We start from the raw sequence: 16,761 nt of genomic DNA on the forward strand, positions 1-16,761 counted from the left end.
GCAAGCTGCACAACTGTTCAGCTTAAACACCAAATCGTTGGACGCAAGTCCAACATTTTGGTTCACCCCAAGCCACCACGGGCCTCTGGGAAACTCTGAATTCTGCTTGCTTGATCATTTCTTTGTCAGCCCTTAGATGTGTGTAAAGTTTTCTTTTGGCTGAGCAGCCCTGATTTAAAGGAAAACAGTTCTTTTGACGTCTTCAGTTTTCTTCCACTAGCACCAAAGACTTTCCTTTCCATCCATGTTTTATGGCACCTAAAGTATGTTGTGCCCTCAGGCTTTTGTGTGATGTGTTATGATTTTCGTTCCAAAATTAGATATTTCCAATTTGAAATATGTGACGCCAACTTGAATGATTGATAGCGACACATTAGCATCAAAGCAAGTTGAAGTAATAAGGTAAGTCATTCAGGTAATTGCCGTCCAATTTTAGAGCTGTTGAATGATAAACCTCAGGTCATGTTTTCTTTCAAAATGAGCATACAGTATCATGTGTCGGAGAACAAATCTTCATATTTTCCCATCATGTGAAGCATAACAGGACTTGTGCTAAATGTCTGTCCTATGAGTTGTATTAATTCGGATCCTTGGCCTATTACAGCATGTACCTTCCTCCAGAGAAACCCTGGGAGAGTGGGTTGACTTGTTCATCTGAGGAGGGATAAACAGTGGAGCTTGCTGTAAAACTCAATTTTACACTATCAACTCATCTGAGTCCTTTAAAGATTACAGCCTGGAGATCTTTAGTCAGGCTTGTCAGCTCATGTTTACCGTATGTGCAGCTGCCTAGATTAATGCCCCAGCGCCAAACGGAGAGGCCTGAGCAAAAAAGACAGAGTGATCTGTTTTTAATCTTCTCGCAGGTACGATTCAGAAGGCCTTACTGAGTCTGCCATTCTTTCACTGGGCTAATTACAAAGCGCTAATTATAATTAACAGAGCGCCGTGAATCAGAGCTTCCATTAATTAGCATGCTGGGTTCCTCTTTTGTTTACCGTTGGAAGGCATGCTCACCCCTGTACCAGATGAAAGACTGAGATTTGTCTTTGGAGATATAAACTTCCGTTTGAGCCCCACTTCATTCTATTTGACTGAGCTGAGATGTAACTGCGTGCTAATGCTTTACAACATAATCCTAAATATGGCTATTGTCATCTAATTAGCTTTACACAGGGATACAGAAATATCACACTCAGTTTTATGGTGCTTGTTAATCAAGAAATAACATGTTTTGATATGGAAATGTAGTATTTGGAGGAGCATATATGTATAGTGAGTCTCTTAAAAGTAATCCATTAAAACAATTTATCACCATTCATCAATGCAATTCAACACATGGCATAACTACGCCTCAAAACTAATTGAGTCATGCTTTGATCACAGCAGAGCCTCCCCGCATTCAAACTTTGGGGGTTTTCAGGTACACATTTCTTTTTCCACTTTCTCGCCTCTTTTAAATCTCTCAGGACATGAAGGCCAGTACGCCGCCTTCATGTGTGCACCCGATGTCTCCAAAATATGAATTGCAAAAGAAAGGAGGTGGTGGAGGGCAGCAAACAGGAGAGATTATGATGCAGGCCCAAAACGAGATACTGGCAGGCTTTTGAAGGTGTTTTCCACCTCCACCTCAAGTGACACCCGAAGCCTTTGAAACTTTAAGGTGACTATAAAGTAGCTCCTATTCACACGAGTTGAGTCAGTCAGTCTGTTGGGATCTGCTGTCTGGCCAATAATGATAATTTTAGGCATCTGAATTTCCCAAGCTCAAAAAATAACAACGTTCTCTAATCTCTTTTGGGTTGGAGCGTTGTGATGCATGACTAAGTTGACATTTTCACTTTAGGCACATATGAGGAGTTCTTTTCCAAAATGCTATATATCCATTTTGGAAATAACAGTACCTGAAGTTCATCATTCAACATCTTTGAAAGATAGCTGATGGGGTAAATTGCAAGACTTAGACAAGACTAAAAGACTTAAATTACATGCTGGCCTGTAAAAAGCACCATCATTTGTTTTAATTTTGTGCTTCCAATCATTTTGCAACAGTTGGTGTCACTTTTTTAGAGTGGTGGATATCTCATTTTGGAATGGAACTTGTTATGAAATCTCTTTTAAAATCCCTATGAAATAGGGCATTTGACAAGGGAGAACAGTGATCCACAGTGCTACAGAGGAGGGTAGCACAGCAGCATGGAGCTTGATTTGATAACGCAATCTTGCACACTGATTGGGTTTGGGAGGTAATATAGCTCCAGACGTTTGAATTTCAAATAGCAGATGTTTTGCTGTAATACAGGAAGGGGAGCACACATCAAACGATAGCATCGGCTCATGAAAAAAGCAACACTCGATACCACAAATGTCAGTTTCACTTCAGCATGCTGCAAGGCAGTCATATATTAGATATATCTAGCTAGACCTTGTCACTGCTGAAGGAGGCAGTCAATTTTTTCATATTTGTGTAATTGCTAATCTGTATAACATTTCCAACTTGGATTTGGCTACTAATCTCTGGGGACGACACGCGTAGCCGGGAACAATTTTTACCAGAGGGGACACTGTTCCTTTAAGAGGATTAGTGATCTGTCTATCAGTCATGTCGTGTTAAACTAATGTTTGCAATGGCCCCTCATCAGGGCCAGGAGACGCCTCCTCACTCCGTAGCATCAAAATAAATGTTTACATGCCTCTCCGGAAATAAATGATTTGAGATGCTTTCCTTATCATTCACACCACCAAATCAGCCCTTTTCTCTTTTCTGCCATAACCTTTGCCTTGGGCAAGCTCACACACATGCACATAAACAGAAAAAGCTATGAAATACCCCAGTTTCCGGCCTCGTAGGTAGCATATTGAGGAAAGTGAGTTCCAATGTAGTTTCTACCCTGTAGCGTCAGATTATCTTTACTCAGCCGTGGCCTGAAATCAGTTAAGTGATTTTCTACAGTCCCAAAATAAGCACTAACTTTCTTTGATCACGGCATAGCAGACACTAATAGCTGTGCATAAACGTGACACATCTCAATGCATTTTACGATTTAATGGCAAATGTAATCTATGGCACCGTCTAATTTGTTTGCTTTAATGGTTTATGGACACCAGGGAAAGATAAAGAGTGAGAAGACAGGAGCACAGAGGGAGGATGCTGGGTCAGGAGAAGTGCGTTACTTACAACCCCTCTTAAATCAGACAGATATAGGGCCACCATAGCACCGCACACCGGTTCAATAACGTGAACGAGCAGCTAGGTGAACCGATTAACATTAAAGAGAGAGAGAGAGATAGAGAGAGAGAGAGAGAGGACACAGTGATTGAAATGCTCCCCATACCCCTTCCTTCATCTGCTCAAACAGCCCGGAGTTCTTCCCCTATCAGCCCACATGAAAAATAAATCTGAGTTTCAGGTCACAATCCAGTCGATTCCAAGTCAATCCGCCATAATTGGTTGGCGTCACATGGCGGCAGGGCTGAAATCTATCGGGCAGCAAGGCTGGAGGAGGCCTAATTGGTGTCAGCTCAGGTTGCAGCGCTACTGCAGGAATACAGGTCTGCCCTGCTGGCCCCTCTGGCAGACCACTTTTAACAGCTTATTCCATTCTTCTCATACACCTTTTCCCTTTACTCCTCTCTCTCCTTCTCTTTCCATCCTCTGCTCAGCGAGAGCTGCTGAGGATTTCAGCAGTTTTGGAATTAACCGCAATTATGGATCTTTCATAGAGGCGCATGGTGTGAGCGGTGGGATTCCTCTCCTGAGGTCTCCTTTTAATCTGATATCTGTGTGTTTGTGAAGGTTGGTGGGCTGTTAGCAGGATGAGGAGCTAACACTGAGCTCAGGCCAACATCACTCTGCCTAGCAACATTGCTATACATGGCTGCAGAACATTGCTAATGGAACAAGCTTTGCTGTGCTGGGTATATTTATTACAACACACAGATGAATTATCATTAAAGTGAAATGGACGTAACTTGTGATGTGGATGGTATTAGATCACATGAAACATCAACTATTTTTTATTTTTTATTTTTTTAATTTTATGAAGAATGTGTGTTCTTGTGATCATGTCATTGTTGTTCATCTGTTGTTTGTTTTTTTTGTTGCTCATTCATGTTATGCTAAATCAAGCATGTGACTAAATGACTCTGGTCTGTCAAAATGACTCATAATGTAAATTGTGAACTCAGCATGAGGTGACAAGGTGTCAGCTGCTCAAAGGCACATTAACATGACAGCAGTAATTACACAAAAATAATCATGGCAATTTCAAATAGCCAACATTAAACTCATCAGTCAGTTTTGCATTGTATGAGCAGTTGACGTGAAAACATATTTCTCAAAAGATTGTGGAACTATACCTCTTTCATATTTATATTTCATAGGCATACATCGACTTACTGTACAGCAGAAGTATGTTTTAAGTGAAACCGGTAAAAGTGGATATCATTGTCTCTAACACTTACAAAGATGAACAAAACATTTTTGTTGAATTGCAAATTCGTTGTGAGCTAGGTGTTGTTACTTGCTGCAGTGAATATTGGGTGGAAGAGAAGCAGTATTTTAGATTTCCACATTACAAGAGTGCCTCAGCCTTGGAGCCTCATAGCCTTTGGCACTTGGTATTTTGCCTGAGGAAAGGAAACCAGTCCTATTCATACTGTGTCTATCATTAAGTCATGGCACAGCCACATCATCATATCATAAGGAGCCACCCAGGGGAAGGCAGCTTTTGTTCCTATTTCACTATCTGCAGATTGATTTGGAATATCAAGTACCAATATGGGCGAACTATAAAAGAGTGTACACAGCTACAGCAGAGCAAAAAGTAGCTGATTGGAAGTTTTGTTACCCAGCTGTAGTTAGGCCTAGTTTATTATGTCCATAACTCATACTGGTCATACAGTATAAAAATAGACATTGTCACTTCTTCTTATGTTATATCCTAAAAGATGATATTGTTATTGCCATGCTCACAAAGCATGCATTTTAGTATATCTGCATGATTCAAAATACTTTTTACATATTTAATAAACTGTTCAAACCTGATGGGTAAGTGGGATTGACAGGAGATATCATTGTAAATCCTGAATTGTCCCATCATGTAACTCACATCAGAGATCTATTTTGGCTTCAGTTTCCATCCTGCCTCATCGCTCATTTCTCGGCCGTTCGGCAGCTACTTAAGTGGCTCCGGTGTACCGACTCCGCCTGCCCTTTGACCTCTCTTCTCAATAGGGGACAGTAATTAAGGGCTGATTTCTCCTACAGACTCTCAGCAGGATTAAATATTTCATCACCTCCCATCCCAGCACTAAATAGGAGAGCTCTGAGGAATTGGGACACACCCACTAAGAGCAAAGGGGGATTCTCTAATGACACAGCGAGCACCTTATGATAAACTATAGGGTTAAAGAGCACATGCTGTACACACAAGGGGACACTTAATCATCCAACACCAACCACCCGTAACAATTGATCATCTCCAGGGCTGTTTTGTATCGCGACGATGGCTAAAGACTATACCCACGATGGTGCTGGTTTTTTTGGCAAAGATTTTTTTCTACTTTCTGTTTTAATAATGAGGACTGAGGGAGAAAGGCCAAGGAAGGCCGTGTTCTTAATGCAGGCTTCTGTAATTTAATCAGCTATATTTATATACACCGCATATTCTATTCCCAGATAACCTTTTCATATAGCTCCAGACAAATCCAGAATTTATTACAGATTAGCCAATTCAAAGGTCAGATTACCATTAGTCAACATTCATCTCCATGGTCGGGTTGTTGCACGTGTCAGCAGCTCACAGTCAGGCATGGGATCTGAATCATGTGCAAGTCATGCTTTTAAACACAGATTCTTGTAAAATATACTGAACAAATACAATACTAGAATACAAAAATATACTGAGATATAAACGCAATATGCAACAATTTTAAAGATGTGACCTGGTTTCACTTCGTATAAGAAAATCATTCAATTGAAAGAAATTCTGGGCAAAGGAGAAACGCTCAGCAACAGCGATGTTATGCAAAGTGCAAACAAAGTTATGCACAAGATTTGAGAGAAATAAATCATTTCATGGAAAAATTATGGGATATTTTAAACATCTCTTGCAACATGGGACTAAAACTTTACATGTTGTATTTATATTTATATTCACTATAGATATATTTTGACTCTGCTTCCATGTATTAGGGAATTACCTTTTACTGCATTGTGCGAAAAGAGAATAACAAAAGAAAGCCAGTCGGCCATGCTTAGGTGTGGTGTGACATTGTGAGGACTGTGAGGCTGTTGTGGTCTGTGCTTGGGAGTTGGGGGATAGCTTCTTAGATCGTTAGGGGCGACTTGGCATCGAGCGGACACATCAGTTAAGGCCTATCCCATCCTGCCTCGGTCATCCAAGCTCCCTGTCCTGCCAGACCTTACCCAATGCTTATTTTTCACACTTGTAATTCAAGATATCATATAATATGATGTGTAGTATTATGTGGAATGAAACAAATGTAAAATTTAGTCATTAATTCAGTCATTCATTTGTAAACAAACCATCTAACAATTATGAGGAAAAAATTGTGCTGAGTGCTAAAATCCAAAATAAGAAAAAAACAGATTACTTTCAAACATTTTGAGAGTCCTGTGCTCGTTCCATGCTTCACTGATGAGATTGCACGACATGTGAACAGACAACACTGTCTCATATTAGTAACAAGTAAGTAAAATAAGTAATAAGTAATGATGGTGCTTTTAACATCCCATCTCTGTTATCTCTTGGCAGTACAGCCTCCTGCCAAGCCGTATCTAATGCTCATTTTTATATTAATAATATAGTAAAACTAATCTCATGTGGGATGGACCAACATGTTTCACGGCATAAATATTTAAAAAAATATGCATTCATTAATTCATTCATTGAGTACTGTATCTTTCCTGCACCCTGTCACTGTGATAATTACTTGTTGTTTGCATGACTCTTTTGCAAACGAACAGAACACTAGTCTCCAATCATGGCTGGTTATTCTCCATGGCAGCTGTAAACAGCCTCTTTGTCAGTCAGTGACTCAATAGATTTAACAGGTGGATGCGAGGTGCATACTAACATGAGGGTCTATAAGACAGCCAGTCTCCCCCTCCAGCTAAGTGACCGGCTCAGAGACAATGTCATCTCTGTCAGAAGCACAGAGGGCTGCAGTTTTGATCTAGCTAAACACTAGGCTCGGATGGAGAGGAAATGGAAAGAACCGTTGACCTTTTGAGTTGTTGAATAATGAAAAAGCAAATAACGTCAGGCCCTGTCCTGTGTCACTGCTCATTTCTCTTGCACTGTATTTTTTCCTATTTACTGCTTGGATTAAAAAAAAAAAAAAAATCATAGAGGGTTTATTTGTTCATTTTAAACAAATGCATAATTTTTGACCACTGTTCAGATATACATGTGTAATGTGGGAATGTTGCATAATTAAGTCACTTCAAAACATCTTTTTCGGTTTTATTTTCTTTTTAAGTAATAACATTTTGAGTTTTAGTCCGTTTTAGTGAGCTCCTTTTGTCAGCAAGCACTTGTGAAATTATGGGTACTGTACTGCTCCTATAAAAACTGCTTGTCCCAATGTTCCTCAGGCTAATGGGTGCTGCTTGCTACAAGCTAACAAACAAGCTTGCAGCTAGCGCTAACCATTTGCAGTTAGGAAGGCTAACAATGCTAATTGTTTGGCCAGGAGAAATCACAGGCAAGTTTCAACATGTCAGGTATTATGTTAAGTAGGCTACATAGGACTTTTTTAGACAGTAATGCCAGTTCCCATCACTGACTCTGTAGAGAGGTTGTGCTAAAAGGGAAAAACATGCTAGGTGGCTACATATTCGCACACAATCCCCCAATGTGTCTATGTAAAATGTGTCCTCAGATGAGCACATATATTTTAAAATATCAGGAACTATATTCATTAATAATGTATCCTGGGATTATCTCAAAATATACTCTAATTTATTGTAAAAATGTGTAATTTATCATGGGATAAGATACATTTAGATATATTTGATGTCAAATATATTTCTTTACATAAATGCACGTAAATGCATGTAGAGCATTTGTGGCCATTTTGTAATATTAGCATACATTTCCACTATGTGTAGGCTACATTGTACATAGCCTACTGTATGTACGTGCATAGCTATAGTTCCATATATGTCAATACCTAGCATATATGTTGTTATAATGTATACAAATCGAATTTTGCACATGTGACATATTTTTTTATTGTTGGTTAACCAAATCTGAACATCAATTTTGTTTTCTTGCTTGCTTGTCATGATATTAGCAATGTATCCACTGTCACCAGACTGTAGAATGGCATAAGCAATAATCATAACAGGCATCAATATGAACTGGTGCATTGCCCGCAAGTTAGCGGTGCCCCACAAGCACCTGGTTGGCCCGTGTGTGTCTGCCATAGGTGTCTGCTAATGACTGCTCTTGAGGAAATCTCTCCCTGTGTTGTGTGTTTGCAGTGCGTACCAGGTGGTGGTGGAGGAGGAACGTCCTCGCAGAGCGCGAGGCACAGCCGAGATCCTGCGCTGCTACCCAGTTCCCATTCACTTCCAGAACGCCACGCTCCTGAACTCCCAGTACTACTTCACTGCTCAGTTCCCCGCCGCGGGCATCCACTCGCCCCAGCCCTTCACTGTGGGGGACAACAAGACCTACAATGGCTACTGGAACGCTCCTCTGCTGCCCCAGAAGAGCTACAGCATCTATTACCAGGCTGTCAGCACAGCCAACGGGGTGGGTGCCTCTGAGGTTTTTCATTTTATTTATGCTATTTTATTTAATGCTGCACTATAGGCAGCTTTGTACGTTGGTGGCTCCAAATGGCAGCAAGAGGTTACTGAAAAATTTGGCTGGTCTGTTATTGCTTTATATCAAAGGATACCAAAGGGAGGCAAAATATCAAGAACTAATCATGCATTCAGTGTGTTGAGGCAACTTCTTTGCCAACGTTCCCTTATAATAAACGTCTCCCAAAAAGTTAGTGTGGTGCAGCCTTTAGAATCATAATTAATCCAGTTATGTAGGGCATTGTTATTATTAGTATTATTAGGGGATTATTATTTCATTTAAATTAACAATTTACTGTGACATGTCGTGTGTTGTGTGGCTTGCAGTACAATGCCGTACTAATGAGTATATGCAGCACAGTTAACACAAATACAGTGTCTCAACTGAGCAACTAGATAATTTAATTGCCATAGTTGAGAAAATGACTATGCAGGCACTAATTAGTGTACTTCATTTAATGAACTACAGACACAGTGATCAGAAAAATACATTCAACTTAAAATTGAATGTGGATAGTGAAAGTAGACTTATTTTCAGCACAGTCAAAGCACCTCCTTTTAAAGCATGTGCACATCCACTTTAAAGTGCACATCAAACAACGCTAAATATTATGTTGGGCTTAAGAATGAATGACAGATTGACTGACTAGCTGCCTGGCTAAAGTGACTGAAGTGACTGAGTACAGAACTCCCTGAGCCCAGAGTATACACTAGCTGCTCGCACACACACATGCACGGCGGCGCGCACGTGCACGTGGCCTCTGATAGATGTGGCAGCGCTCTGGTGGGGCGCACCAGCGGCACTGTCTGCACTCTAATAGGCTGCAGCAGGGCCGGGCTTGGAATGCAGAGCCCTATGCCGTGACATGTTCTCCCCCTCCATTATCCCGGCCCTGTTGGCCTGCCTTTTCCAATGGAGCTTTATGCCAAATGCCAGGCAACGCTTTGATCAACTGCATTTAAGAGAGGAGGTCGTCCCGGCGGCGGGGAAGTGTGGGAGGCAGGCAACAACAACAGGGTTGCCGATCGTTCAGGTCGCAGCCTCTGTCATCAAGTGGCACTTGGCGAGGCCCTCCCTCCACGGAGCCGCAGCAGACAGTTCAATGGCGACTTCAAGAGCCCCTCCGATTGTGGTCCTGAATGAGAATCACCGTAAACAGGCTCCTTCAGCAACACCGGCACGTCTTTAAGGAGGCAATAGAAATAACACGTTAGGCAGGACTGAATACAATTAAAGAGTTCGCTCTTGAGAGGAAAGCACGTCAGTCTGAAACTTTTCAGGGTGAATTGGCGAGCGGTAAGAACTGGCTGATAGTACTCTTCCTTGAACAAACAAAATAAAAGAACATTGAGAGTCTCTTGTTGGCACGGTATAGACCTCCATCTCTGTGATAGACAGTTCTGACATTATTTTTTATATTCGGTGTTTTGATTTACAGTAGCTAAATGCACTCTCTCTCATTAAGCCATCACTGTCAATGGATACGGCAAGCTTTAATTAACGTCTAATGATGTGGGAGTGATTTGTTTGGACCTCTTAAACAAAATTAGCACTTAGGGAAGGTGAGTACCATCCATACCTAGTATTTTTTATTTTTTTAGTTCTCTATTCAAATAAAAGTCTGATATGACTTCTTGTAATGTCGTTGTTAACAAAAGGTCCATCTGACAGCTTAAAAGCCGCAGTACTGTGGATGCACATGCACCCGGGACCACGTGATGGCTATGATGTTTTTTTCTCTCTCTCTCTCTCTCCTCTCTTCATTATGCCTCTCATGGCCTCCAAACGCTCTATCTCTACATTCTGTTCTCATTGCTCATTGGACAGCTTGGTGAGGTCAAACACAGGGACACAGCACTCATGTCTTTTGTGTTCTATTACTCATTACCTCCCTGTTCCTCTCTCTGCCTCCTTTTCACAAGACCATTGTTGGCGGCAAACTTCTGCCAACAGCGAGTGCAGTGTTTTTTTTTTTTGTTTTGTTTGTTTTTTTCACATTGTTGAAGGCTGTTTGATATTTTTTTGTTATTGTTGAGCTGAAACTCTCCATTGCATATTCAGAAAGGCTCCCTGACGTGTCATTTTGGAGCGCAGCATGCTGTGTTGGTGTCGCTGTCACAGGGCTCTGGTTCCTCCACAGTGGCTGAACACCTTGAGCCGCAGGCTGCCGACAGATCAGCGTTGGCTGACAAATCAGCAGCTCAACGCCACTAATCTGTGCTGCGGTCTCTCTCGCCTCTTTCGTTTTGTGTCACAGTCGTTGAGCTCAACAGACGATAGGGGACAGCGTGGAACTGACCAGGGTGTTTTGGTGTAACCATGGGTTCTTAGATGGGTGTTGTTGGCGTACGTGCACGTGTGTTTGTGTGTGTTTGTGTATGTGTCATATTAATCTCTGACCCTCTTCTTTTTTCTTTCTCTCTCTCTCCTTCCTCCTTTTATTTATCTGTTTGTACAGGAGACCAAAATCGACTGTGTTCGAGTAGCCACCAAAGGTAGGAGTAGACGGTTTAAGTTAGATTAAGTGTGGTCCAATGAGGACATTTGCCAAACACCACATAAATCAATGCAGCTGTGTATCTTCCTAACATCACCTGCACAAGATTTCTGAGAACTAACAAAATTAACATGTTTTTAAATGAGGGACACCGGAACAGATACACACACACAATCACGTCAGCCCCACCCTCTATTAAGTACCACAGTGGAAATAAGACCGTTAGCCTTATCATATTACCTTTTGGAGATGTTTTGAAAGACAAAAATGTGCCATATAGTCTCTGGTAAGGAGAGGTATATTCCAGATATTGTGTTCACATCACATCAGTCAATAGATTGATGAGGAACAGTTGTTATTTCACGACTCAGACAGAGCCTGTGTGCCCAGCGAGGGCCGTGGGCACTTAGTTATGCTGCCTGTATGTCCTGCTCCAGACATTAAGGGTGAAGCAGCCTAAGCACTATTGATCCGGGAGCAGAATTGATAAGGCCAGAGGGAACCCTAGTCACACTCTGTTCTGGGCCGTGGGAGGTCCTATCACATGCCCCGACAATCTCATATATTGTGGAGTCACATGCAGCTCCACTATGGATTTCCTGTGGACTCCAGATATCTCCATCTGCATGGCTCAATAGGACGAAGTCAAATAGCACATACTAGAAGAATAAGGCTTCTGAGTCATTTATCACCTGAACTGGGACACGATGCTCGATACATTGTAATGCACTGCATCAGGCTCACAAAGATATGAACTTGTATTGTGTGAAACTGTTGCACTTTCTAACAACTTGATAATGCTCTCTAATACTGTAATGGGTCTCTTTCTGTGCTTCAATGTTGCATGATGATGGGAACTGTTTGTAAAGCTGTTTTCAGCTTCAGTGTGGCCTCTCTCTCTCTCTCTCTCTCTCTCTCTCTCTCTCTCTCTCTCTCTCTCTCTCTCTTCTTTCTCTCTCTACTGCATGCCATCCTGGATCCACTGACTATACTCAGCTGCCATACTCGTGACTCAGCTCACAACCCCCTACATCCGCATCGCCCCAGCGGCCGGGGACAACCAACTAACAGGTCAGACCCTTAGCTCTCCGCACATTCTCCGACCATCTCAATTATTCTCTCCACAACTTGGTTTACCTACTACATGTTTAGTGTAAGGGCCATACTGAAGTTTCCCCAAGGGGAAAAAAAAAGGAATGGGATTATTGCATGCGCGTGGTTTTGTTTGTTGTCTTGCCGTTGCATACAATCAGTGTGATTAAATCAAAGAGTTGCAGACATTGTCTTCTACCTTTTGATGCATCTTCTCAGCATTACTGTACATGAAAGACCTGTTTGAGGTGCGATCGTCATTTGATGTGTCAGTGTTGGAGATTTGTGACAGGAGTTAATCCCCTTTCATGAATATTTCTCATTATTTCTGGGAGATTAAGTGTCGGTTGCTGCAGTTGTGACAACTGTAAACACACTAAGGGATGGTGAAGTGCTCATCGTGTAGATCTGGTGAATTTTCTTGAGTGTAGCATCGTCTTAGAATATGCTCACTATTAAAATTCTGTTCAGTTTCTATTTGTTGTGTAGTCACTGTATGAATCGCTTTTCATCCCCGGTTCTCTCAGGCTAGAATGGAAAATATTGACTTGTGGCAGTGAACATACAAAACTCTCAACAAATAGGGATTTCTCACCCCCAGCGTCTCTGTAAGATTAGCCTGTAACAGTGTCTATATGGAGACGAAATCAGCTCTATCTGTCCAGACGTGATTGTTAATATGTCATCCGGTCTTGAATTCCTCTGCCACTCTGCCTTAAACACTTATATCTAAATAGAGGCCTGGTGGTTGATAACAGCACGGCAGAGCAAGAACAATATGTCACAACCAGCCCGGGATGGATATTTACCTTTTGATAGGGAGGGAAAATGGCAACACTGAGGAGAGGAGGAAGCCCAGTCTAACAGATTTGTCTGACATAACAATTTGTCATTCTAAATTTACCCCTGGTGACAAGGAATAATGGTGTTGTTCAGGTGGACAGTTGTGATTCCAGCAACGTTCCCCTCCTCAGAGTGCTTCTTATCACTTTCCAGGGAGCAGACGCTGTTAAAACAAGCTGCTTTCTTCCTTCTCCCTCTCTCTGTGTCTCCCGTTGTTGGCTATCTCCTCCTGAGCTGATATTTAATGTTTTGGTTATTTCGGGCTGTTTTATCTCCTTGGGTATTATCTTTCCCGCCTTGCAACCTACATTTTTCTGCAGCCCAGCAACCATTTGCCCCAAACATGATTAACCAAGGGTAAAGATGGTGCGTACTTATCTCCCACAGTACAGCCTGGTCCACAGAGCGTCCACTAAGTCCACTAAGGACGGAGCTGAAGGTGGAGTCCCGAGGGCAATAGGGAGTCACTTTCTCAGAGAATAAACATCGTAATTGCTCTGAACCACTACATCTGTATTGATATTTACGGCCCACAGAATACCTATATATTGATAATCAGCTTAAGTCTTCCATAAAGCTCAATCAAATCAATGAGAGTCAATACTGAACGCAACATAGATGTGTACTCTATGTGATGAATAACTGTTTTGGTTCATGTAGAACAATAGCGGACAGGTATTAGCTTTGACTCATGGCCCGTTGTATTATATTAATTCTACTTTTCTGGATTCTTTATATCTCTGTATGTGCTGTGATGTGTTTTCAGGAGCAGCCACTCACAAGCCTGACGCGGTGGAGCCAGAGAAACAAACGGACCACACAGTGAAGATCGCTGGGGTCATCGCCGGCATCCTCCTCTTCGTCATCATTTTCTTAGGAGTGGTACTCCTCATGAAGAAAAGGTAAGCCATTTTGGTACTACTCGAAATAATACTGCAGATTTGTGGAAGAGGTTGAAGTAACTTGCCCAGTGTTCACAGATAAGTAGTTTCTTTTTCATCATTTTGTATATTTCTCCCTCAAACGGTAGTATTGTCAGTGTCATAGTAAATAATTAATTTGATTATGTTGATACGCTCCATTAAGGCTGTTTACAGCCATGAAATACAGTGTGCCATGAAAAATTAATCCGTTTCCACGGCACCCTCAAACAAACGCACTGCGCTTCCAATGACATTGGAATGGGAATAGGAAAATGTTTTTGAGGCCTGTGGTACGGAGGAAGGCGGGGAGGAGATAAGAAAGAAAATATGATGAAAGGCTCAAAGGGAAAGAGGATGACCGTGTAGCTGGAGGCTAAGTTTACATTAGCCCTGGACCCCATACTGGAGAAAGGTCCTCAGTACATCTCCCAGCAATCAAGGGAGCTAAAGCTCAGCAAATATCAACCCCCCTTTGTCCACAGCAAGGACTGAAATAACACAATGTCAGTTTCTGTGCGTTTACTCAGGATTACTTTCGTGGGCGCAAGCTTACTTCCTTCAATATCTCAATTGAAAAGAGAGTGGACAAGAAAATACCTTGACAACATTTTCCAGTAAAACTTTATTAGTTGTACTTCTCACAATACTTTCTCCTCCTCTGATGTTAGATTGCTTGGCTTGCATTGGAGAGTTAAGGTCAATAGAGTAGATGAAGCTGAGTGGGAAGGCATAGTTGCCTGGTAATATAATCATTATGCTCCCTGTTTATTTTTGACAGTATTATAAGTATTCTCCATTTTCTACAGCAAGCCCTGTCTGTGTAGCACAATGATCAGTGGGCGGGTGTGATAATCAGCACACTGAGACAGTAGAAGTAATAGAATTGTTTTCAATTTGCCTTAATCAAACAAGAGAGGGAGATGACTTCATTGGTTATATTTGGTGTAATGTACTGTTTCAGACAGGGAATAAGAGTTGTGCTTAGACGTTCACACCACTCATTTAGCGTCAACCTTGGAGGTCAGATATGGTAATTTTTATATCTGTATAAAATGACATGTTCATAAAAGGGATGTAATGCCAGCGAGGTTGTGAACGGTGCCTCTGAATTGCCATTACATACTGTAGACCAGCTCGATATTGATAATATTTGAATGCAAAGTTAAAGAGTGTTTCTACTGTACAGAGGCCCCAAAGCATGACATGACTCCAAGCGATCACCTTTGCCCTCACGATCACTAGTTTACCTCCACGTATGCCACCATATCTGATTTTGTTCATTTCTACTCTTTTTTCAAACATTAATATATTTTTACTTTTTCTTTCCTTTTCATTCCATCCCCTCCCCTCCTCCACTGCTTAAATCCTACCACCACCCCACTCGGCAGAAGAACCTATCACTCCTACACTTACTACCTGTAAGTAACCACTTTGTGTAATGTTAGTGCCATGCTTCTCACCCACACACTGAGTGTTTCCCATGCATGCAAAGAGCCATGTCATCCTCCTCCTGCCCAGAGCTATTACAGAGGCCCATTGTAATCTCTGCCGGAGGAACGGAGGACGCCACTCCAATGTATCTCCACATGATGAGCACATCTTACTGTATGTCATATTGGCACGACTTCTGAGGAAAGGCAGACAAACTTGTAGCACAGAACCGCCCCCGTAACAGGAAAACTACTACTGAGATGTTACGGCAGACATCATTCCTGCCATGAGTTTGTTTATCAAATCATGAACTAAACTGCCTTAATGATAGCATGGCTGCCAAAATCATCTTGTGGAAGGGGGGGGGGGGAAATCAATGCTGCAGCTACTGCATTTTTACTGAGTGTGAATTTTTCATATCGCCTCCAATGATTTCATCTCTGTTGACTTGTCAGAGTTAGACTTTTTGAAGTGCCTATCACAATGCGATCAATGCTTTAGTTTTACTGAGGACCTGAATGAGCAAGTGCTATATATTTCACAGCTTATTGTATATCATTGGATATGCTCTGCAGATGCCTAAATTACAACTAATAACTTCATATTTGCTGTAATGCTATATGAGATTAACTACATTTATAGGTATTGCATTGAAAATTAAGCATGAGCTAATATGTTGACGTTACCAATTTGGCTCCAAATGCATGTGATGATTCTTAGCCTTTCTTCCACTCCCACCCATGCCCCACTCTCCATCCTCATCAAGCCATCTCAGCCCTCATGCTTTTTCTTCCCTTTTTCTCACGCATGGTTTTTGGGTTATTGCACGTCAATCCCATTCATGCAATGGTGATGGTGGAGTTGTGTCCTTAGCTGACAAGACTTTTGCATCACTATTGAACTAGATGATGTGATTACAGAATTGCCATTGTTCTATTTAGATGTCTCCTGCATTATAAAACAATAGCCCTGGCGCCGCCTTATGCATTCTTAGCAAATATTGCCGATTATTCCGAATCTGCACCTCTGAATGGTAAAGAAGCTTATTCTGCGGCTCTGCCTTCCTTGCTGTAGCTCATAGGCTGCATACTGTACAGTCTTTGTGACGGATGCCGGCTAATCTGTCTTGAGATGA

The 16,761-nt window shown here is 41.7% G+C and overlaps 1 protein-coding gene across 11 annotated transcripts in view; it reads left to right on the plus strand.

The window, feature by feature from the left end:
* LOC139931005 (receptor-type tyrosine-protein phosphatase mu) overlaps positions 1 to 16,761 on the plus strand; it is a 141,427-nt gene that overhangs the window by 82,837 nt on the left and 41,829 nt on the right. For 8 of the 11 annotated variants that reach the window (XM_078287972.1, XM_078287971.1, XM_078287973.1 and 5 more), the window contains 5 exons: positions 8,513 to 8,786; positions 11,299 to 11,335; positions 12,334 to 12,408; positions 14,039 to 14,174; positions 15,584 to 15,613. In XM_078287972.1, coding sequence (XP_078144098.1) covers positions 8,513 to 8,786; positions 11,299 to 11,335; positions 12,334 to 12,408; positions 14,039 to 14,174; positions 15,584 to 15,613 — 552 coding nt within the window. The remainder of the gene's footprint in view (positions 1 to 8,512; positions 8,787 to 11,298; positions 11,336 to 12,333; positions 12,409 to 14,038; positions 14,175 to 15,583; positions 15,614 to 16,761) is intronic. The other 3 variants (XM_078287980.1, XM_078287979.1, XM_078287977.1) reach the window with 2 other exon arrangements.

Source organism: Centroberyx gerrardi, chromosome 13 (genome assembly GCF_048128805.1).
Source record: "Centroberyx gerrardi isolate f3 chromosome 13, fCenGer3.hap1.cur.20231027, whole genome shotgun sequence".
NCBI lineage: Eukaryota > Metazoa > Chordata > Actinopteri > Beryciformes > Berycidae > Centroberyx > Centroberyx gerrardi.